Raw genomic sequence first — 24,000 nt, 5'->3', positions numbered from 1 at the left:
CCTTCCTCATTCCTCTCCTCCTGATCCTCAAGCGAGCCTATGAGATAAGCCTAAGAGATGGAGAGCCGAGAGTCACGAAACGGTGTGCCGAGGACTTTACTGACGGCAGAACCTCGATGATCGACCTCCTGTGATTGATGTGAAGGTTTCGCTCTTTCATCAGTTATCGAATCCACTATTACTACACGGCCAGAGCCATAGAACATACATATAGAAGAGATCATCCAACTTGATCAGATGCTCCGTTTCGCTCTCTATCAGTTATCGGCTTATATGTACTACTTATGCGGCCAGAGTCATAGAACATATTTATAGAAAAAATCTTCCAACTTCATCAGATACTCCGTTTCGCTCTCTATCAAATATCGAAGCCTATATATACTACTTATGCGGCCAGAGTCATAGAATAGTAGAGTTTTGGGCCAGCTTCATCACCACAGACGCCATGTTGCTACTCCAAAGAGCCGCGCGAAATTCAAATTAGTGCTGATTCGTAAGTGATTTTTTTTTGTGTGTGTGTGTGTTCTAAATATCGTAAAAATCTCGAAAAAGTAACGAGCACCATAAAAAAAAACATCAACCGTATTACCATCAATTTCGCGCGTTTTTTTTTATAACAACATGGCGCTCTCCTATTTTATGGCTCTGACTCTGGAGTGAGACGCGCCTCCGGAATGGCTAACCTTAAGGCGATCTCCAATAGGGCTTTCGGGGGTCCACCTACGCCTGGTTAGCTTCGATATGGCGCTGTAACGAGGAGGGCGAACCTGAGAAGCGTTAGGCAGGTATAGAAGAGAGAGAGAGAGAGAGAGAGAGAGAGAGAGAGAGAGAGAGAGAGAGAGAGAGAGAGAGAGAGGGAGAGGAAGGAAGGAGGGTTCATGGGGTGTGGGCCCTAGAAAAATGTGGTAAAAAAAGAGGAAAAGAAAAAAAAAAGGAAATAAAGGAAAAGAACGGGAAGGAAGGAGGGGAGTGTTCATAGGGTGTGGGTGCCCTTGAAAAATGTGGTAAAAATGAAAAAAAAAAAGGGAAAAGAAAAGAAGGGAAAGAAAAGAAAAAAAGGAAATAGAGGAAAAGAAGGGGATGGAAGGGGAGGGAGGGGTCATAGGGTGTGGGTGGCCTTGAAAAAAAAAGAAAATAGGAAAAGAGAGGAAAATAGAAGACAGAGAAAATAAAATAAAGGATTAGAAGGGAGAGGAAGGAGGGGAAGGGTTCATGGGGTGTGGATGCCCTTGAAAAATGTTGTAAAAAAATAAATAGGAAAAAAGGAAAAGGAAAATAAAGGAAGAAAGGGGAAGGAAAGGGAGGGCGGGTTCAAAAGGTGCGGGTACCCTTGAAAAATATAGTAAAAAAGAAGAAAAAGGAAAAGAGAGGAAGAGAAAGAAGAGAAAAAAGGAAATAAAGGGAAAAAGAGGGAGAGAAAGGGAGGGCGGGTTCAAAAGGTGCGAGTACCCTTGAAAAATATAGTAAAAAAGAAGAAAAAGGAAAAGAGAGGAAGAGAAAGAAGAGAAAAAAGGAAATAAAAGGAAAAAAAAGGAGAGAAAGGGAGGGAGGCTCATATTGTGTGGGTGCCCTTGAAAAATATAGTAAAAAAAGAAAAAGGGAAAAAATAAAAGGAATTAAAAGAAAAGGAAATAAAGGCAAAAAAGGGAAGGAGAGGGAGGGAGATGCGATAAATAAAGAAAAAGGGAAAAAAAGGAAAAGAAAAAAAGAAAAGGGAAATAGGGTAAAGAAAACGTTGCCTTGCCTTTCCCTTTTATGGGGTCTAATATATAATAATAATAATAATAATAATAATAATAATAATAATAATAATAATAATAATAATAATAATAATAATGAGAGGCACACTACCACACTTGATCATTAAACCTATGCGAAGAAGTTATGCCTCGACTGTTTTTTTTTTTTTTTTTTTTTTTTTTTTGTCTTAGTTGTTTTCATCGAGGGTATAGAGCAAGAAAGGACAAGAAAAGTGGGTTCATCAGGAAGGGAGGTAGGTAGGACAGTGCGGGGGCCAAGGAGAAGAACAATAGAAGTGCACAGGTGTATGGCGTAGGTTTGTTAATTAATGAATGATATTGATGTACTACGAGCTATTTCTTGGGCGCTTCATTTGTATGTATGCCCGTCTCCCCCTTCCTTCCTTTCTCCCTCCTTCCCTCCATCCCTCTCAAACTCTCTTTCTCTCCCAATATATGTCTATCTATTTATCGTACGGTCTAACACTGTGCGAGCTATTTATTGGACGCCTCATCTATATTATATGTCCGTCTACCCCTTCCTTCCTTCCTCTCTCCCTCTCCCACTCTCTTTGTCTAACTCTGTCTGCCTATATCTGTCTATCTCGTACGGTCTAACACTCCCCTCACTTCTGGTTCTCTTGAGTCTACGTCCGGGACGGAGACGCAGACAGGTGCTCCCAGGTGCGTGCCAAGGGGCGGAGCGCGACTCGAGGTTTAAGATGCGAGTGGGTCCAGGCTTCAAGGTCCCTTAGGTCTCACTGGTCTTGACTATATACATGAGTGAGGTGACAAAGTAGGGGAACATGCACAGGGTCTGAATGGCTGGATGGATGGTCGGTGAGGGGAGTTTCCGCATGACCGTCGCGTAATTATTGAGGTGGAGTTTTTTCTGTTCGTTCCTTTCCCCGTAAAATGATGGATGAGCTTGTATTAATTGTATAATGAATGGGTCTGCTCCCTTATTGCTTTATTTGCTGCTCTTCTACTTGTTCTCTTGTTTTCCTTTGCATTTTCATTATTTTCTTTCTTTTTTCCTTTTTGCGCCTCTCCCAAACAGTCTTAAAACTTTACGTAGTCCCAAATCTAGACGAGGTAGTACATAGAGGGATAGTTTTTTTTCTTTCTTTCATTCCTTTTTAAGTTTTGTTTATTCATGAAGACGCTTGTTGTTTCCTCTCTTTATAATGTATCTGTTACAGTGCATCCTTTTTTTTGTGTCTTTTTACTTATATGCATTAACTCATAACTATATCCATATCATGTTTGCTTGTTTCCTTCCTGATCTGTTTATTAATGTATCTATGTATGAATGTATGTATGTATTTTTTTTTTTTTTTTCGTGCATTGTGGGAACTCGAGGTGACTGTCTGACGGAGAGGCGGCCATGTGTCGACCACCAGCTTATTCTTATCTTTTTGTCTTTCTTTTTTCTTTTTTTGTGTGTCCTAAGTAGATTCTCAGACGGTAAGAGGAGAAAATACAGCGGTAGAGGGAAAGAGAAACATGAGGTTGTCTACGCTCGTCCTTCACCTCCTCCTCCTCTTCCTCCTCCTCCTCCTCCTCCTCCTTGGGAACTAGCCTAAATTTGATGCAGCTGTGGTTGTAGGTCTGGCTGGCGTTGGGTTGAGACGCCTAAAAAAAAAAAATGCCTACATCGAACCTTAAAAAAAAAAAGCAAAGTCTCGTAACTCTCCTTCCTTCCTCTCGATGATGAGGGTGGAGGACGAAGGCGCTTCATCCACTTCACCCAAAACCTGCCTTCCGTCGGTGCACTTGTCCGCTGACGAGTGGTGGTGGTGGTGGTGCCGGCGAGGGGAAGCGAGGGGTCCACACACACACACACATACACACACACACGGCCCATTCAGAAACTCTACACCTCCTCCACCCTCTTCCTGCGGGCCGGGACTACCGTGGCGACAACCGTAATGAACCTGTCGACGAGTAGTGGTAGAACGACGGCCTGTAACTCCACGCCCCTCCGCCCTTGCCTCCGCGCCACCCACCCACCCTTGCTAGCGTTCCCACCGCCCGCCCTACACTCCCACCCGCCCACATGTATCCACCCACTCCCACCGCGTTCTCTTGGCCTTGCCCTGACCTATGGCAATGCTTTCGTGAGAGTTTTTGGCATTTCCATGAGTATAGTTTTATGACCCTTCTAGTAGTCTGGGCATTTTTTCTATATCATGAGCCTAAAAAAACACTCACGAGAACCCGATTGATCTCCTTTTCGGCGTTTGGAGTTAGTTGATGTGAGAGGCGGAAGCAGCGTTGCCAGATTGTCGTACTCATCCTCTTCCGACCCAAAAAACTGTCTCCTGGTCCCCAGTAACTAGATTCATTAATATTTATCGTTAAAATAGTTAATTCCTGATGTGTCTTGGCAATAGTTAGGCATCAGAAACAGGTAAATACTATGCTCTGAGTACGATAATCTGGCAAAGGTGGCGGAAGCGTGTGAGAATGCGGACCCTAGCTCGCCCCCCCGTAAGGCTCCCCTCGACATCTTTCATAGTTGGTCGTGGACGTATGTGCTGGTGTGAAATTACAGCTCTTTGTATTAAACTTTCAATCCCGCGACAGGAACGCCTAAACTAATACACGGTCACAAGGAGGAGGAGGGAGAGGGAGAGAAAACATGTAATCCTCAGCTTCTACGAGGTCACGGTTAAGGGGCGATTACACTGGGCATATTTTCCGTGGACCTTCAGTCAAACCACGATTTCCGCTGGCGTGGTTCTCAATTGTTTGTTGCTATTGCTGCTGATGAAGATGATGAGTAATACCGTCGTCCTTCAGTGAAATCTACCGGAGCTTTGGAAGATCATGGACACGTCAGAAAACCACGCAAATATGAGAACCACGCCATCGGAAATCGTGGTTTGACTGAAGATCCACGGAAAATTTGCCCAGTTCTCCTTTAGTTTCCACGATCCTGTGATGCATGTGTCCAACCTGCAGAGTTTCTATCACCACGTAAAGTTAACAGCAAAACGGAGCCAAACACAGAGTCACAACGTATAGGGGAAACAGGAAACACCTACTAACATATATCTCCCATAAGTCAAGGATTCTTCGGTTTCCATATTCCTGCGATGTGGTTGTTATAGCTACCTTATGCAGACTTTCCACCCCACGAAATTAACGGAGAATCAAACACAGGCATAAGGGAAAGAGAGGAAACTTAAAAATTATCTCCTCGAAGTCGTGCGTTCTTCGGTTTCCACTTTTTTTTTTACAACAAAGGAGACAGCTCAAGGGCACAAAAAAGGAAACAATAATAAAAAAAAGCCTGCTACTCGCTGCTCCAAAAAAAAAAAGAATCAAAAGAGGTGGCCGAAAGAGAGGTCAGTTTCGGGAGGTGAGGTGTCCTGATACTTTGCTGCGATGCGTGTGTGGGCTATATATAAATACTTCATGCAGACTTTTTATCCCACGAAGTAAACTGAGAATCAAACACAGGCATGATGAGGGAAAGCGAGGAAACACGTATAGCATAATTCCCGAAGTCACGGATTCTTCGGTGTCCATAATTCTTACGATGCGTGTGTGGGCTATAGATATACTTCATGCAGACTTTCTATATCCCACGAAGTAAACTGAGAATCAAACACTGACATGATGAGGGAAAGAGAGGAAACACGTATAGCATAATTATCTCTCCTCGAGGTCGCGGTTCGGGTTTCCACATTCCTGCGGTCGGTGCATGCGTCCCTGTCATCCATGCAAACTCACGTAGGGACAAAATACTTCCGCCCCTCCATAACCCTTCCCTCCGAGCCGCCTCCTCTTGGATGTTACGCCTCCTGACATAAACCCGTAAACCACACGAGCCTCCTGGTCGGCCTAAATGGAAAGCCCTCACCCGTCGATCAAGTGGACGCGTGATGGGCACCCCGACACATCATCCCGCCCTCGTAGTCGCTGTCATGCCCCTTGGTAAGCCTGACGCCGTGGGTTGTGTGGCGGCGGGGCTGCTCGCTGCATGGGGGCCCCGGCATCCTGGTTCTCGCCATAACACCAAGGCGCGGGGTGGGCGGACTTAATTAATCAGTGCCCTTGAATGTATCGGTGCTCAGGTGATGTAACTGTTAAACGATACAATGGGAAACGTGAGCAGTAGCAACAATAACGTAGCAACAGTAGTGGCGGTGGTGGTGGTAGTAGTAGTAGTAGTAGTAGTAGTAGTAGTAGTAGTAGTAGTAGTAGTATGTAGTTTTTTTCTTGAACTTAGTAGTAGTAATAGTGATGGTAGTAGTTGTAGTAGTAGTAGTAGTAGTAATAGTAGTGTACTGATCATTGTTACGAAATATATTATTACTCGCAAACTTTCACATATTTCTAAATTTCATGTTAAAGACATTTGGGGAGGAGGAGCTCTCTGCTCAACGTCATCAAGGTGCCGACACGCTGAGTCGCTCCCCGCTAACAGCTTACAGTGTGTTAAGCTCCGGGATATTAACAGTGCCCGCGGGCGCCTTGTGTCCACAAACTGAAACGGTTATTCCCAGGCGGCACCCACGCACCAGCCGGGGGCACTCAAGGAGCCGTGGCCCATGCCCTCACTCTGGGGGCTCACCGTGTTACTCTTAATGGATTTTTAGGGAGACACGAGGTACTAAAGAATGCAAGGCGGCGTGGCAAGGATTCATCTGACATAAGATTTAGATTTGAGGCCACCCAGGCACAGCAGACCAACCCCTGCCCTCGTCTTCCTCCTCCTCTCCCTTCTCCACCTCCTCCTCCTCCTCTGTCCTCCTCTGGGCGCCGTGGGAATCCGAACACACACACACACACACACACACGAGGCCGGGGAATGTTTACGTGCCGTGTTTGGGATTACGTACATGTGTGTGTGTGTGTGTGTGTGTGTCCCCGCCATTGTGCCCTTATGTGTGTGTATGTATGTATGTATGTATGTGTGTATGTATGTGTGTATGGACCTTTTCGTACGGGGGAGATGAGGCGCATAATGTTTGTTGACGGTGGTGGTGGTGGTGGTGGTGGTAGATTGGAGTCGCCTTGTTATTGTTGTTATTACTGTCTTCATTTTCTTCATCATCACCATCATCATCATCATCATCATCATCTTCCTCCCGTAATTACTGAGTTTTCATGTTTCAGTTTGTTCTGCTGTTGTTGTTTGTGTGTGTATGTACGTATGTGTGTGCCTTTTTGGTCTGTTTTAGTTTTTTTTTGTGTGCGTCTATTTGATCTTTTTTTAGTTCTCTTTTTTTATGTCTTTTTGTCTTTGTTAGGTCTGTTTTTTTCTGTGTTTTTTGTGAGGTTAACGAATCAATACACACGTGGTTACGAGGATATGCGGCGCCGGGCGAGAGAGGGAGGAAAGGAGGGAAGAGGAGGCGCTGGTTATGACAAGGAGGGAAGGAGAGAAATGGAAGAAAGCCAAGGGGGAAGGAGCAAGAAGAAGGGTGGAGGAGAGGCGGGGAGGCAAGGGACTAAGTACACAAACTTTGTCCCCCGGTCGGCGATACATTCAGAAACGAAACACCCGCGATAAACATGTCAGCCGGATAAATAAAGCGTATTCGGACACTGAAATCTCGCTGCTGAATCCTAAAACCGTGTGTGTGTGTGTGTGTGTGTGTGTGTGTGTGTGTGTGCTTATATGCTTGTCTCTATTCTTCTGTTTTTTCCTTATTTCGTTCTTGTTCTTATTCTTGTTGTTCTTTATATTCATCATCATTGTCATCGTTATCATAAGTCATCATAGTGAGATATAGAGGAGTCAGTGGAGGGAGGGAGAGGGAGAGGGAAGATCGGATTAACCCTCAGATCCTGGCATTGCATCAAACAGTGACGTATATAATCAATGAGCTACAAACACACATCGCGGCCTCACACCCTCGCCCCATTACAGAGAGCATACGGGCAACAGACGCAGAGTGAGAGAGACAGACAGATACTTCTCTCTCACGGTGACTGTTTCTCCTGCAAACACTACGATCAGTGGAGGGCACACAGCACTGGAGGATGCGGCGGCGTGCAGAAATCCTACCCCGCCATTGCATGCAGGGTCGGGTGGGGCGGGGTGAGGCAAAATCAACACCAGCAGCGCCTCCGACAGTAGCTAAAGGAATGAATGAGATACGTAATGAAGCGTACAAGATGGCGAAAATTAAGCCCACTCTCCCCCCTCCCCGTTGCATGCAGAGTTTGGGTAGGCGGGGTGAGGCAACAGCAACACCAGCAGCGCCTCCGACAGTAGCTAAAGAAGTGAGATGCTCAGTAATGGAGCGTACAAGTTAGCGAAATTTCAATCCCCCCCCCCCCCCCCCTATTGCATGCAGAGTTGAGGGTCAGGTTGAGACAATAACACCACCATCAGCGCCTCCGACAGTAGCTACAGAAGTGAGATGCTCAGTAATGAAGCGTACAAAGTGGCGAATCAGTGAGGATCCCCTATTTACTCCGGCAGGCAAAAAGTGGCCAAATGACGAAGGCAGCGGGGTTAGGATGTTTTGTGGTCTCCTCTCTCTCCCCTTTATCATTACCATTCCCATCATGTAAGGAAGGTGTCCCCCGCGCCCCTACCCTCCCCAGACGACAGGACTAATTGTTTGGCCCTGTCCCTGCCGTCCATCTTCCACCCTCGAATGTAATCATGACACCTACTAGGGGTCGCATTATGAGTCATTTCATCGCCAAAGAACACATATTTGACAAGGCTTTCATAGGGGTTGTGGGTATTTCCAGTAATCGTTTTATGACCCTGGTGGTAGTGTGACCCTTCTTCTGTACCATGAACCTGAAGAAACACTCATTTGAACCCGACTGACCCCCTCTTTGACCTTTAGAAATAACTGATGTGAGAAGCGAAAGTGTCTTATAATATCGACCTATAAACAAGAAGAAAAAAAATGATCTCACTTCTCCCGTAGGCCAAGTGCGTGTGTGTGTGTGTGTGTGTGTGTGTGTGTGTGTGTGTGTGTGTGTGTGTGTGTGTGTGTGCGTGGGCTGGCGGGTGTGTGGGGCAACAAGGTGTCTTTGTAGGGAGTTATGAATGGTGTGGTGGTGGTGAGGTCTCGAGTGTGGGCGTCTGGCACCCTCCCTGCCCTCCCTCTACCCCTCGACACACGCTCCATATGTGTGTGTGTGTGTGTGTGTGTGTGTGTGTGTGGCTCTGCGAGGTGCCCCACACAGCAGAAATCTTCCCCCCCTCCCCCCCTTGTGCCACTGCCGTTTATCCATGCAGGAAATGTCAGCAAGTGGTCAGCAAAACACTGTCTCCTACTCGCCGTCAAGTGCTGTCCGCCCCCTCCCTCTGCCCCCCCCCCCCCTCCTCCCCCCCTTGATTGATGGCCCGATAAAGCCTATTCTTGTCCGATCTATTGAAGCTTCTGAAGGGGAAGGGGGAGGAGGTGAAGTGGCGCCTTGACCTCCCCCCCCTTCCCAACCCCTGTCGGACGTCTAGGGAACATAAGGCCTCCCTCGTGTAATGGACAGCGCCGCCCAGCCGGAGGTGCCGCTGCTGGCGACCCTCACACCGCTGACACCCTGCCTTGCGCGGCTACCGTCGGATGGGAAGGGAGAGCAGCTCTTCCTCGTATGTAGAAGAGCATTACCTCTGTCCCCGTAATTCCGAGCCTCGTATAGGTAAACAGAATACGTAAAATCTACCGAATTTTAACTCTGGAAAAGCTGCGTCACCAAAGATTGAAACTCATTTTTTTTTATCATAATGATTAACAGTAAATGATTAACAGTAATGATTAACAGTAAAGGAAATCAGCGCTGTGAGGAATATAAGCCTTGTATTGGTGAATGGAAAATATAAGTTCATTAATTTCAACTCTGGGAGCCACGTCACAAAGGACTGAAAGTTTTTTTTTTTTTATTATAATGATTTAACGGTAAGGAAAGAAAATCTGCGCCATAAGGGACATTAGTAGTTTCCTTGTTGAAGCGGAGCTGAGGGGCGTGTTTACGTTAAGGAATCGCGGATTTCAGCGTCTGACAGCAGTCGTTGTGGCGCGGCGGGTGTTTATTATTGCAAGGGCGCGGCGGGGCACGGCGGGGCACGGCGAGCTGACCGGTCGTTGTGTTGTGCCGGGCGTTACGCAACACCTGAGTAGGGCGCCTCAATGCGGGAACAGTGGTCGTCTCCGTGTGTGTTTGTCCTCCGCTGGCGAAAGACTTGGGTGGAGGCGTCGGTGAGGGCGGGGGCGACGTGGGGAGCAGTGTGGTCCTCGAGGGGGGGAGAGGCATGGGTGAAAGGTGGAGGAGGAAGGAAAGGGGAGGCCGCGGGGAGAAGGGACGGCAGTAACTCACACAAAAAAGCGCCACAGCCAACTAACAACTTGAATCCCAAAGTTTACCATGAAGTACTTGACGGAATACAAAGAATGTGTGAAGGCCTTGGTGATAAAGCCACAGTCCTTCCTCGTTATGATTATTTTCACCTTTTTTCTATATCACTTGTGCCATCAAAAGGGTCGTGATTAATAAAGGCTGCTCGTGGTGGGTGTGGCAGAGAGTTTGCCCGCCCGGCGGCTTTCTCTCCCTTCCCCCCCACCTCTCTCCTTTCCCTCCCGGCGAAGGAAGCTGCGACAGTCCCGGCAAGTGTCCTACAAGGAAACGTGAGAAGAGGGGCGTGGTGCGCAGTCCTTCGGGAACAACACAACAGCGACCCTCTCTTTCCTTACCACTTTCGCCCCCTTCCCTTCTCTCTTATACATCCCTTTCCCACATTTCTTTCTTGCCTTTTCCGTACCTTGTGTTTGCCTACGTGCGCCGTGCCATGCGATTTATTCCAATGATAAATATCCCTGCATAATGGCTCACGCGGGCCGTCCGAGGGGCTGAGCTGGGGCAAGGGTCAGCCTGTTTCGTCATCACCACCTGACTACTAACTCGCGATCACTCACTTCTGTGGCAACTCGAGTAAGCTAGAAGGTGGCGCAAGTCTGTGCGTAGCTTTGAATGACGGCTGTATTCATTTGATGCTGGGGGAAAGAAGAAGAAAAGGGGACGGTGGAGGACGGGAGACACAGGGCGTGTCGGCAGCGCCTCCGTCATCAGGAACCATTTGTCTCGGTGACTGCCAGCGCCGCCGACACGCCCGTCTAACTTCCACGTAACTCGACCTCTTAATTTGGGGGCTCTCGCCTTACACACTCGGGCGTCCCACTCCGCTCCCCGCCCACCGCCCGCCACATTTCCACCCCTCGGCTACTGGCTTCAGAAGTGTTACGGTGCCAAGCTTGTTATTAACTCAAGAGCGTGTAAAGAGCTTATGAAGAGTGTCTGGCAGGTACACCACAGGCCATTATAATGCAGAAGACTGTCTGGACAATGACCTGAGACTCTTGAGATCCTAACAAGTAGTAATTGGATTTCATGATCTGCAAAACTTTTTCCGTCCGTCATTCATTGCGAAACAAGGTCAAGTTTTTCCCCTCGACTTAAAAAAAAAAAATATGTATGATAAAATTATTAAGTCCTCGCGTGTGTGTGTGTGTGTGTGTGTGTGTGTGAGTCTTCCCGCCTAAGATACATCGAATATTAATTAGGTTTGGCTGTTCTCGTCTTTACCTTTTGAGACGAGATGAGATCGAGAAGCAAAGAGCAGCGGGGGAGGGGGGACCCCTCTGTTGCACCAAACTTGTAGTGCGAGCCAGACGGAGCACTTCCAAAAGGAGCCATGAGAGAGAGAGAGAGAGAGAGAGAGAGAGAGAGAGAGAGAGAGAGAGAGAGAGAGAGAGAGAGAACAATAGACGATACATTTCAGTGATTTTTTTTCTTTACTTTCTTCCCCATCGTCTGTCTCCCCTTTATTCTTGTCCCCTTGCCTTATTTATCTTTACCTTCCTCCCCTTTATCTTACCTCCTCTTTACTTTCCTCCCCATTGCATAACTTCCTCTTTATTTCCCTCTCCTTTGCATTACTTCATTTTACTTTCCTCCCTTAAATCTGACTTCTCTTCACTTTCCTTCTCTCTTCCTAACTCCCTTTTCCTTCCCCACTCCTTTGCTTTGCTTCCATTCTTTTACTATCCTCTCCTTGCGTATCTTCCCTCTGCCTCCCTTCACTTTGCATTACTTCCCTTTTCCAACCTCCACTTTGACCCTGACAACGCACAATCTTAGGACTTTGGCAGAGGAGAGTGACTTGGATGAACTGTGAAAAGAAAAAAGAAATATTCAGTGGGATGTCATAGGTTTCAAAGGTGCTGGAAGGACGGGTGAGGCATTCAGCATTCTTAGTATCACCTGACGGACGTTTTATCTTATGCTACAATAGTCCTGCAGATAGGAAGGAGCGTGTAGTTCCTTTGTTTATCCATCTGACCTTCCTCTCCATACACCCCTGCCAACCTTTCTTCCTTTATTATCTCTCCTCTTTCCATTCTTCCCTTTACCTCCTGTCCCATCTTACTTTACTTTCTTTGCGTCCGTCCCCCCTTTCACGTCATCCTTTACCTATTCCAATCTGACCTTTCTCTCCATTCATTGTGGCAACCTTACTTCCCTTAGTTCCTTACCCTTTCCATTCTTCCTATTACCTATTCAATTGTACCCTGTTTCCTTTGCACCCCTACCTTTTCTATGCCTTCCTTTTCCTATTCCAGCTTACCTTCCTCTCCATCCATCCGTGGCGCACGTCCCCACTCTAAGCTTTTATTCATCCCCCTGACTTTCACCTCATGACGATAAGAGGGTTGTTTTTATTCACCACCGAGAGCGCACCCGTAACTAATGTGTCGCCCACTTGCTAAAATCAGCGCGTCTCAACAATAACTTTGGCGGAGTGTTTGGTGCCGCGACGCTGGGTGAGGTGGGTGAGGGGAAGGGTTCGGGGGATGGCGGATGAGGATGGGGGAGAAGGAGGAAGGTCTGGGGGGTATAGGGATGGACCGAAGATGGCGAGCTTCAAGACGTGTGGTTGGTTTAGTAGTCCGTTGTCTCCTCGTCAAGGGTTCGCCACTGCTTGTTACCGTTATCATCATCATTATCATCTTCACCTTCATCATCACCGTTGCCAGATTATCGTATTCAGAGCATAGTCTTTACCGGTTTTTGACACCTAATATTGCCAAGAAACACCAGAAATTAACTATTTTAACGATAAATATAAATGATTCTAGTTATCTGGGCTCAGGAGACAGATTTTGGGTCGGAAGTTGGTAAATTTAAGAGGCTGAGTACGACAATCTGGCATCGTTGTTCATCATCTTCATCATTATCGTCACCGTCATCATCAGCACTGTCGTCATCATCGTCGTCGTCACCTTCTTGTCTTCCCGGATGCAAACGTCTCGTCAGCGGAGCGTCCAAACGTTCCTGTCACGTCACGTCCGTTTTGAGAGGCCATCGATGTACAGTAGGCGTAGAGGCTAGAGCTTGGAGGAAGGGAGCGGGGGGGGGGGGGAGGGGGGCTTAGATCAAGTGATGAGGGAGTAGAGAGTCCATGGCAAGCAGTGAAATGACGGCAGCTGCAACAACAACAACAACAACAACAACTACTACTACTACAACTACTACTACTAGTCTACTACAGCCCGGCCAGTTGTTGGGGGGAAGGGGAGGGAAGAGTAGCGCCTGGAAGCACAACAAGGAGTGACGGTCCATCTTTGTGGGACCCTTGTGTTAATGATTGGTCTTTTAAGGTCTACCAGCCTTCAATGAAACTTAATTGTGTTCAAGGAAACTCGATAGTTTTTTTCTGCCCGCACGCTGATGGAGGAGGAGGAGGAGGAGGAGGAGGAGGAGAGGGAGGAAGAAGAGAAGAGAGGGGAGGTGAAGGAAGAGAATGTTGTTTTTCTTTTTCCATAAGAGCAAGTATTTTAAGTTTAGTTATTGTAAGAAATGTTTTTTTTTTCCTTTTTGCTGATTATATGAGTTCATTAAACAATTTGAAAACCTGCGCTGGAAATTATTAGAAACACGGTGCGGTCGTCAAGTAGAGTAGCGTGTGGCACTGTAGCAGGGCAGGGCGCGCGGCAAAGGCTGGGGAGAGCCGAGGCCCGCTCGAGTCAGTCCGCGGAGTGACGGCAGTGTGTACAGGCAGGTCGCCGGGCTACTCTTCCTTCTCACTCGCATGTCACGCGCTCTCCCACGTTCCCGCTGTTACCGTCGCCCTGGAATTACTGAGCCTCAGAAAACGTCTAAGGAAGTTCTGGAGCTGATCAATGTATGACTTTTTAAAAGGAACTTGCTGCAGCTGTGTTATATCGAGCTTCTCGAAACTTTGTCACCGGCGGAGAGGCGCGTAAGGAGGTATCTGCTGCTGCCCCGAGCGATAATAAAAACGACTTTAAATTTAAAGGTTCCAAGCCCTCCATGAGAATCACGTAATCGTTGCCGCAACATTTATCTCAGCAAACACCGAGTGTCGTGAAGTGTCGTGTTTGTGACACAGTGAACAGTGACAATGGAGGTCCAAACGGCCGCCCTTGTCGAGGAGGTGCCCGTCGCCAACCACTCCGCCGCCAGTGAAAGCACAGACAGTGGACCCCAAGGGGACGCCGCCCGCTTCATCCACTACCCCAGGGCCGCCACAGTCTTCGCCGCCGTGGCCAGCATCATCTTCATATTCGTCGGCATTTTGGGTAAGCTAATTTTTCTTTTGAAGTTCTCTCATTTAAAGAAAGCCAGACTGCCGTCCATGAGCCCCTTGGCGACCTGAGGGGCTAGCGGCACGTTGTTGCGGTGCCTAGCCGGTGTCTGGTGAGTGTCGCCCCGCCTGGCCGCTCATTCCCTCTCCATCCACGTCGAGACGAGCATCCCGAGCGGGGTCACAACGCGAGTGTCTCCGGATGGGTGGAGGGGAGGCTCCCAGCGTGACGCGTCCGCAGGAAACGCACCACATGCTTCACAGGTGTTCCCGGCGCCCACAGCCTCTGGTTCTCGAGCCGTTCATTCATATCAAAGGTGTTGTGACTCGCCTGCTGATCGCGTGGCGACGAGGCGTTCATGTAGTAAAGCCTCGTCCGACACATTGCCTGCGTGGCATGTAGTTAACCCTCTACCCAAAGACCGAAATTGACACGCCCTCGAAGCAGGTGTGGGACAACAGCTCTGAGCACCACCCCGGGAGGGAGGGAGGGAGGTGGGCCGCCGTCCCTCCTGTCTGCTCATCTACAGGATCAGAAGACCTAACAGGCAGCCTTGCATGATTCAACAGGTGCCTAATTTAACACACGTTTGCAATCCGAGGTCTGTTCTCGGGACACGACGTGCATCCCGCTGCACTGACCGAGGCGGCCCGAGGCTCCCAAGGTCGAGTAGGGTCCTCGAACAGCGGGTGGTGAGTGCCGCGGGGTTTGATGGTCATAGGGGGGTGCAGGGTCAGGTGGGGGCGAAATGCCTTGCTGTTGCTGAGCACGGCGCGCAGGTGAACAGTGATCAATGTGTCTGCCTCTGACACTGATGCATCATTCTTTATATGAAGGAAAAAATCATTGGGCAGATTTTAACAAGCACTTTCATGTCCTTGGAGCAGAGAGAGGTTGCCGGTAGCTTAATCGTTATATTTATTACACCGTTTTAATGAAGTTAATGGGGGCTGGTTTTAATGTCAGCAAGTGAGGGCGCCGTGTGAGCAGGTTGTTGGTGCGCTGCCTCACGCCCGTGACGCCCACGCGCCGCGCCAGGACCGGGAGGACCACTCGGGGCCTGCGTCGCCCACTCAAGTGATAGGAACAGCCGCGCCCCTCCGGCCGCGTCCCCTCACGGTTGCTTCCCTTCCATCCTCATGTGGCTTTGCGGGATCATCATCTTTCATTTGCATGTATGAGTTGAAGCTTATCTCCAGGCTTAGTGAGAGCATTTTTAACCGTCAGTGTCATTAATCTTACACGTATTTCGCATTTGTGCGGAGGCACAGGCACGAGCGAGAGTACAGCAGGTGTGTGAGGGAGACACAGACGCTGCTCAGACACTCGAGCTTCACCCTTCCCCGTCTTTTGTCTAACCTGCACCTCAACACTTAGGATCTTTACCATAAACGGGAGGCAGCTCACACCTGGACGATCTATTCACTCTCCACTTTACCCTCCCCTCCTCTTCCCTCCCCTTCCCCTTCCCCTCCTTTCCCTCTGCATTATATTTCATCCCGCAATCCCTCCATCAGTCACTTCGCATCATCAGCTCTTCCTCCTGCAGTCTTTTCATCGTGTGCGCGTGTGTACACGTGCGCATGAGTGCGTGTTGATATTATGCGTGTATCAAATTTCAACAGGCAGGTAGATACGTAAGAGGCAGGGCAAAAAAAAAATGGTGTGTGTATGTGTGTGTGTGTGTGTGTGTGTGTGTGTGTGTGTGTGTGTGTGTGTGTGTGTGTGTGCGTTGTTACTTATTATGATTCTCATACTTCACATACAATACTTCTCATACAACACACACAGCCATGCACGAACCTTCTTTCCTTCCTTCCTTCCTTTCTCCCTTCCTTCCTTCCTTCCTTCCATCCTTCTTTCCTTCCTTCTTTCTTTCCTTCCTTCCTTTCTGCAGCAGAGGGTAAAGGGAGAGTTGTTAGGTGGAGGGGCAAAACGGAAGGGACGTGTAGCAAATTAGTGTGATAATTCCTTCCTTCCTTCCTTCCTTCCTTCCTTCCTGCCTTCCTTCCTTGCTTTCGTCTTCCCTCCCTGCAACGAAATTTTAGACAGACGAATAGATCTTGTAACGAAATAGTGTGAGGAGAAAAGCATTATAAGGTGCAATAAGTGTAAGAAGTAGCTCTAACTAAGGCCGTGAGGGGAATGGTAGAGGTGCTATATGAAACCCCACGGAACGCCACCCACCCTACCTGCCTCTCTAACTTTGCTAAGTAGTGTGAGGAAAAAGCGTTATGAAGTGCAATAAGTGAGGGGAATGGTACAGGTGCTAAACGAAAGTCCACAGAACGACACCCTATACCTGCCTCTTAACATAGCTCGGCGGCTCAGCGTAGGGTGGCTAACTGACTTATAGGATTTGCTAAGACACTTCCCCTCATCCCACTGCAGGCGTCATATGGCTTACATCGGGTAGTATAAGGAGTAGCTGAGTGATGCGCTGCCATTGGGATGTTTGTGTCTTTCCTTGCACATCCCTCAAGACCGATTTCTGTTGCTTGAGTAGGTTGATGTTACAGGAGGGAGAGGAGGAGAAGAGAGAAGATGAAGTAGAAGAAGAAGAGTAGGCTGCTGATAGAGAATGGCGAGGAGAAGATGAAGAAGAAGAAGAAGAGGCTGCTGATAGAGAATGGCGAGGAGAAGATGAAGAAGAAGAAGAAGAGGCTGCTGATAGAGAATGGCGAGGAGATGAAGAAGAAGAAGAAGAGGCTGCTGATAGAGAATGGCGAGGAGAAGATGAAGAAGAAGAAGGAGAAGGAGAAGAAGGAAAAGAAGAAGAGTAGCCTGCTGTTAGAGAAGGGAGAGAAGAATAGAGAATAAGAATAAGAATAGGAAGAAGAAAGTGGAGAATAGACCGCTGTTAGAGACGGGAGAGAAGAAGAAAAAGAAGAGGCCGCTGCTAGAGAAGGGAATGGAGGCGTAGAGAAGTGAGCAGTCGTCTCCTCCTCCTCCCCCCCCCCCTCCTCCCCCTACTACACGTCCGGCCACCAGCCATTAGGTGCATCCTCCTCCACCTCGCAGCATCCACAAAACAGCGAACACTACACTATTGTCAGCCTCGCCCTTCCTGAGTCGCCATGTGAAGCAACTTATCATGCCCCGCCACCCCCAACCTCTCTCTCTCTCTCTCTCTCTCTCTCTCTCTCTCTCTCTCTCTCTCTCTCTCTCTCTTTCCCCGGTAATATATATGCACGGTGTTGGCTTGCGTGAGGAAACCCTTTAAGAGGAGTGTCATTACGCCCGCTCGGCCTCTGCGTTTTCTCTCTCTGCAACGGTGTCACTTTTCAGCTCATCTTTCCAACTCGGAGCCGGTATATGCAGTGTGTGTTTAAAGTACGTAGTAGTAGTAGTAGTAGTGGTAGTAGGTATTGTTGTTTTTGTTGTTGAAAGTTATAAACCGTAGTAATATCGAAAGGTAACATTGTCTCCTTCATTTTTTTTTTGTATTTGTGTCATTAATCTGCGTTGGCATCTCCCTCGCGGTTCCTTCCTTGAGTATAATTTCGTGAAAAATCATAATGCATAATCTTTAGAAGGAAATTTCAATCTTAATATATAAAAAAAAGTTGTAAATTACTCATGCTCGTTCCATTTTTATGTGTGTGTGTGTGTGTGTGTGTGTGTGTGTGTGTGTGTGTGTGTGTGTGTGTATTTCTCGTGCCTTCTGAACGCCTTAATTTGGGGTGGAGGGGGGAGGGGTACGTAGCTCAGCGTCTGTACCCTACCCCTCACCCCCCCCTCCACCTTCCCCCTTCCCCCCTCGCCCTGGTCACCTGTTGCACCTGTCCGTTGTCTTCATCCTGGCTTACCCTCACCTATTTATCCGTCTCATTTTTGCCTCGAGTTCAGATTCTCTTGCCTGCCTGTGATTCTTCCCTAAACTAACCACCCTGAACTAGACCAAAGGCAGGTGACGAGCAAGCACCATATAGGCATCCTCTTAACTCATAACAGCATGCCATAATCTGAAGGAAGGAAGGGAAGGGGGTGCTGGAGTCAACTCTTAAGGTGGTAAGGTTTATAAATAGTAGTTTATAAGGCCTATACTATCAAACATTTCAGGGCTTACACACCTACGTTTGATAAGGCTTTTGTAGAGGTTGTTGTGGGTATTTCCGTGGGTAGTTTTATGTGCTTAGTGATAGTTTAAAAAAGGCTTCTGCACTGGGGATGTGAAAAACCTCGTGAGAATAGAACCCGACTAATCTCCTTTGTGGGCTTGTCAAGTAATTGTTGTGAGTGCCAAACGCGTCTGAGATTACGGTACTAAGTTTTTAATGTCAACAATGTGTAATCAACCAAATACAAGTGGACGGGAAAAATGTTTAAATTATGTGGTCGCTTCCTTATTGTTTATCAATGTTCAGTCAGTCGAGTTTATTTTGTGCCTGTTTTTTTATTATTATTCTGATTGGTTGGTATTCTCTTTGCTTTCAACTTGCCTTCGATGTTTTTTTTATTTGTTTTTGTTTTTAATTATTCTGATTGGTTGGTATTCTCTTTGCTTTCAACTTGCCTTCGATGTTTTCTTATTTGTTTTTGTTTTTAATTATTCTGATTGGTTGGTATTCTCTTTGCTTTCAACTTGCCTTCGATGTTTTCTTATTTGTTTTTGTTTTTAATTATTCTGATTGGTTGGTATTCTCTTTGCTTTCAACTTGCATTCGGTGTTTGTTTATTTATTTATTTATTTATTTTTTATTGGTTGGTATTCTCTTTGCTTTCAACTTGCATACGGTGTTTGTTTATTTGTTTTTCTATCTCTTTCCGCACTTTAAATTGTGTTCATTGCCTTTATGCTCTGACCCTTTTTTTTACATATTGGCTTCCCTATAAAAATGTAGTATATATATTTTCTCTTGTATGTATCACCAAAGCTCCTCCCTATATCTCTGAGTTCAGATGATATAAACCACCTCGCCTTTTAAACAGTTGGCGTCGCATAGTCTGGCTCTTGAGACGTTCGGGTGCATCAATCAATAATTAGGCGATTCTATTTATGCCAGGAAGGAGGAACCAGACAGACAAACAGGCAGACAGGAATGCAGGCAGGGAAGCTTGAAAGTAGCAGAAAGGAAGTGAGGAACGAAAAAACAAGAAAATAAGTAGATAGGTAGACAGGAGAGAAAGCAGGAAGGGAGGAGGGAGAAGGAAGAGGATGCAGGTAATCAATGTAAAGCTGGCAAACAGATAGACGAACAGATAGACACACAAACAAGCAAGCACACGGATAGACAAGCAGGCATAACCAAAGAGGAAGGAAGGAAGGAAGGTCTAGTTCGGGAGGGAGATTAGTATGTTGGTCAACCGTCGGCACCGATCATAAATATTAAGCTCGGACGATTGCTGAGCACCAAGTGTGGCGCAGGACCCGGACCGACTTGTTCCTCATTAGTGGCCTGCTCGCTGCTAGAGCTCGACCCGCCGCCGCCAACAGGGATTATCTTGCGCTGCTACACCATCCCTCCCGCCCCTCCTCCCGCCTCTCTCTTCCCGGCGTGATGCTGTGCAGGGGGTGAATGGTGACCGCCCTGCTCTGTCCTGTGTAGCCTTTGGTGTTGTAGCAAGAACCGCCGCATGCAGAGCTGTGAAGAAAAACGTCAAGTTTATCCTCTGTATTGCGTCTCTCTTGGGGGTGGAGGGAGAGAGAGAGAGAGAGAGAGAGAGAGAGAGAGAGAGGAGGGGGGGGATGGGGGTAGGTTAGCATTGGAGGACACAGGACTCTTTTTCTGCCTAAAGTGTAACGAAAAGGAATTAGGAGATGAAAAGAGAGCCGAGAGAGAGAGAGAGAGAGAGAGAGAGAGAGAGAGAGAGAGAGAGAGAGAGAGAGAGAGAGAGAGAAGGATAGTGTCATATACCCGTAAATATTTAGCTCGCCAGTGAGCCCATGTGTTCTCCATCATCTTGCCCGGGGCGGCGTGAATGGACGAGGCCCTGCAAGGCACCACCGCTCGCAGCTCACAGCCTGGCCCTCAGCGCCTCCGGGCGTTCCTTAGGTTAGGGCATCTTCAGGGTACGGGTCGCGCCCCACCACTGGCCCGGCACTCCAGAAATAGGTAACTGAAATATTAGATAGAGAGAAGCACACACCTCGCCTTACAGGAGGCTTCGAAAGTGGTTATGAGGGTAATGAATCGAGGAAAACTTTGGAGAGCACTTCCGTAGCTGGCCAGGCTCCCGTTGACGTGTTTCGGCTCCCTGTGTGCGTCTCCAAAGCGAGGGTTCCTATTTATAGTCTAAAGAGTCGTCTTGTAGTTTAATCTCGTCCTCATGTCCTTACTCTCCTGTCTGTGTGTGTCCGTGCGGATCGGTCATGCACTCCGCGCCGTTGGCAAGAGGTCGCCGTACTCTTACCTCCATCAGCGGGTGGCCGCGATAACTACATTGACGTCCACCTTGACAAACACACCGTCACTGCACTGATTCCATGCCCTCCTTATACCCACCGCCACCCACGGCCACCCTGACACCGGCCGACTCCCGGCACTCGTACGCGGTAATGTTAATCATCCTCTTCCACGTTTGAAATGTTGCCTTCCATGCTCCACTTTGTTGATATTTCTTTTGTAATTAGGCTTAAAGGTCTCCTGAAATTTTTTTAAAGTTTCTGCTAGAATCCCTTTGTATTCTACATGGCTGCTTCTTTTGTTTATTTGTTTTGTCAGGAGATGAGAGGATGTATTTCATGAATAAATTATATATATATATATATATATATATATATATATATATATATATATATATATATATATATATATATATATATATATATATATATATATATATATATATATATAAATAAATAAATAAATAAATAAATAAATAAATAAATATATATATATATATATATATATATATATATATATATATATATATATATATATATATATATATATACGCCTCCGTGGTCTAGTGGTCAGCATGACTGGCTACCACTCCGCGGGCCAGGTTCAAATCCTAGCCCAGGCAGTCAGCTTGCAGCTCACCCAGCTGTTCATTCTCCATTTCGGGCTGCTCGATAAATGGGAATCTGGGCAAACCTGGGAAGGTAAACTGTGGAAAACCGGATGTCACACTGGCCCTTTGTCCCGGGGTAATGGGCTCCCTCCCACCACTGGCTCAAGGGCCAATGTTACGGAGATGAGCACCGAGGCCACGCCCCCAACATTAACATACATATATATATATATATATATATATATATATATATATATATATATATATATATATATATATATATATATATATACACACGAGTATATTGGGCAGTATTTGTCAGCCAAGTGAAAATGCTGAATTGTGCTGCTGATGCGGGTCTTTTTGGCGTTATATTCGCTGTGGGCTGCCTCTTTTCTTGCTGCTATTGTTTATGTTGTTGTTTTTGCTGCTGCTGCAGCTTCTCCTCCTCCTCCTCCTCCTCGTCGATTCCCTCGCTGTCGGTGGTGTTGCCGGCGTACAGTTGTCATATTCCCTCATGAACGCCTCGCCAGCACAACATCCGTCCCTGGCCTCGCGTCACCTCAGTGATGTAAGGCAGGCACGGGTGGCACCTCCACCTTGTGGATGTCACTGTGTTTTCTGCTGATCTCATACTGCCGAGGTGCCAACACAGCCCGGAGCATCTCTACGCCCCTTCATGCAGTGCTGCCCCAGCATTCAGTCCTGCATCAGCAATCAACATTAGCCTCGCGCCAGTTGGCGAGTTCGCTATCCCTGTCCTCTAGAGTCTAGACTATTTGTCAGTTACCTTTTGTAAGAATCATTCATCAAGCTTTAGTATGATAAACGCTCCTCCTCGTCAGGTGTTTAGTGCCGACACATACCGACTACCAGTCAGCCACACCCCACCGGACTCCACGGTCCCACCACACCCCCACTTCCCCCACCACACCCCACGGCCCCCGCTTTATCCCCCTCCCCCACCACACCCCACGGCTCTCATCACACCGACACACACTGACTACTAGCGAACCTCACCACACCCCCACTATACTCCCACTCACCCCAATTACATCCCCACAAAACCACCACACCCTCACTGACTTCCACTACACCCCACTTACCCCCACAAGTTCCCCACGCCCCGCCACCCATCACATCCTTACGACTCCCACCACACGCCTACTACTCCCACCACCCTCATGGCCTCCACCACACCCCTATGCCCATCCCTGCGAGACTCCGGACGGGCGGCCACAAGGTTCACCAACCCTCAAGACTATAAGAGAGACCACAGCGCCACCTGACCCCGTGCCCTTCGCCACCCCGACCTGAGTGAGCCTCGCGTGTGGCGCTGGAGCCCAATTATATCTTCATGGGAGTGTTGGCCCGCCTGTCATCCACTCATTGCAGGGGCGGACGGGAGGCGCGACGGGACTCAGGAAGTGACAATAAAAGGCTCTCGGGGCGCCACAAGTGTTCCCCGTCACTCACTCCCTCGTACGACACAGCGCGAATGTCCCTCTCACTTCTCTCTCTCTCTCTCTCTCTCTCTCTCTCTCTCTCTCTCTCTCTCTCTCTCTCCTCTTTCTCTCTCTCTCCACACACATAAAACACCCCATAGAACACACACACACACACACACACACACACACACACACACACACACACACACACACACTCAGTCCCTTGGTGCAGTGTAGGGTACAGGAATGAGGAGCAGCCCTGAAGAGAAGGGGGCGAGCCGCATCTGAATCAACCAACAACCCAAGTCATTCTCACTCGGCGTACGAATCCTCTCATCCTTTCCTTGACGGCCCGACCTTGGCGTGGCGTGGCGACTATAAAATTTTAGGACCCGTATTCTCAAACGCATCAGCGCCTCTGTAGCTACGCCTGTTTGTGAAGCCTCTCGTAGAAGTTGCCGGGATTTTCATGGACTGTTTTGAGGTGCCAGTGATGGTTTTACACGGCTTCTGCATCTTGAGAGGGATAAACAACCTTGGATATCCGGTTAAGCTTCTCTGTGGCCTTGGAAAACAGTCGTAATGGAAACCTAAGATACGTTTACGGATATGGAGGCAGGACTCGTAGGTCGATATTATAAGACACTTTCGCTTCTCACATCAGCTATTTCTAAAGGCCAAAGATGGGTCCCTCGGGTTCTAATGAGTGTTTCTTCACGCCGGGTCAAACTAACACCAGGGTCATAAAACTACTCCTACGAAAGCCTTGTCAAATATGCGTACTTGGGTGACGAAATGTCTTATAATACGACTCGTATACACACACGCTTCGGAGTCTTGTTACGATCATGTTCGAAAGCCACAGGGAGAAGATCCGTCGGGTTCTCATGAGTGTTTTTCCTGAAGTTCATTGCATAGAATTCTTGCCCGTGTTATGAACCCACCTACGTGAATCCCTGCAACTTCTACTACGAGGGCTAAATGAAATAAACGTACTATGGCGTCGAAGCGTTTGAGAGTATGCGACCAGATAGGCACAGCGTAACTCAGGCCTCATAACAAACGTCCCCCCCAACCAGCCCTCAGTCCCCATTCCGCCCACTGCCGCCTCCTGCTTCTGCCCTGACTCCCCCTCCCCACCAACCCCCGCCCCCCTGCTGGCCCTCCGTCCCTAGCCGAGGCAGCATCAGGTCCAGGGATGTGTCGCCCTCCGAGTGTCAGGACCACATGCGCGAAAATGTGATCCCAGTGTAACTTTTTTTTTCATGTATC

General features: G+C 47.9%; 1 protein-coding gene across 1 annotated transcript in view; it reads left to right on the top strand.

Annotated features, from left to right (window-relative positions):
* The first annotated feature begins 13,630 nt into the window (after window positions 1–13,630).
* LOC127006058 (protein trapped in endoderm-1-like) overlaps window positions 13,631–24,000 on the top strand; it is a 44,204-nt gene continuing 33,834 nt past the window's right edge. The window contains exon 1 of the mRNA XM_050875521.1: window positions 13,631–14,317. Within this exon, the coding sequence (XP_050731478.1) occupies window positions 14,140–14,317 (178 nt within the window). The 5' untranslated portion in view covers window positions 13,631–14,139. The remainder of the gene's footprint in view (window positions 14,318–24,000) is intronic.

Source organism: Eriocheir sinensis, chromosome 3, assembly GCF_024679095.1.
Source record: "Eriocheir sinensis breed Jianghai 21 chromosome 3, ASM2467909v1, whole genome shotgun sequence".
NCBI lineage: Eukaryota > Metazoa > Arthropoda > Malacostraca > Decapoda > Varunidae > Eriocheir > Eriocheir sinensis.
The sequence above is the reverse complement of the archived record's forward strand: the minus strand, read 5'-3'. Positions and strand labels throughout refer to the sequence as shown.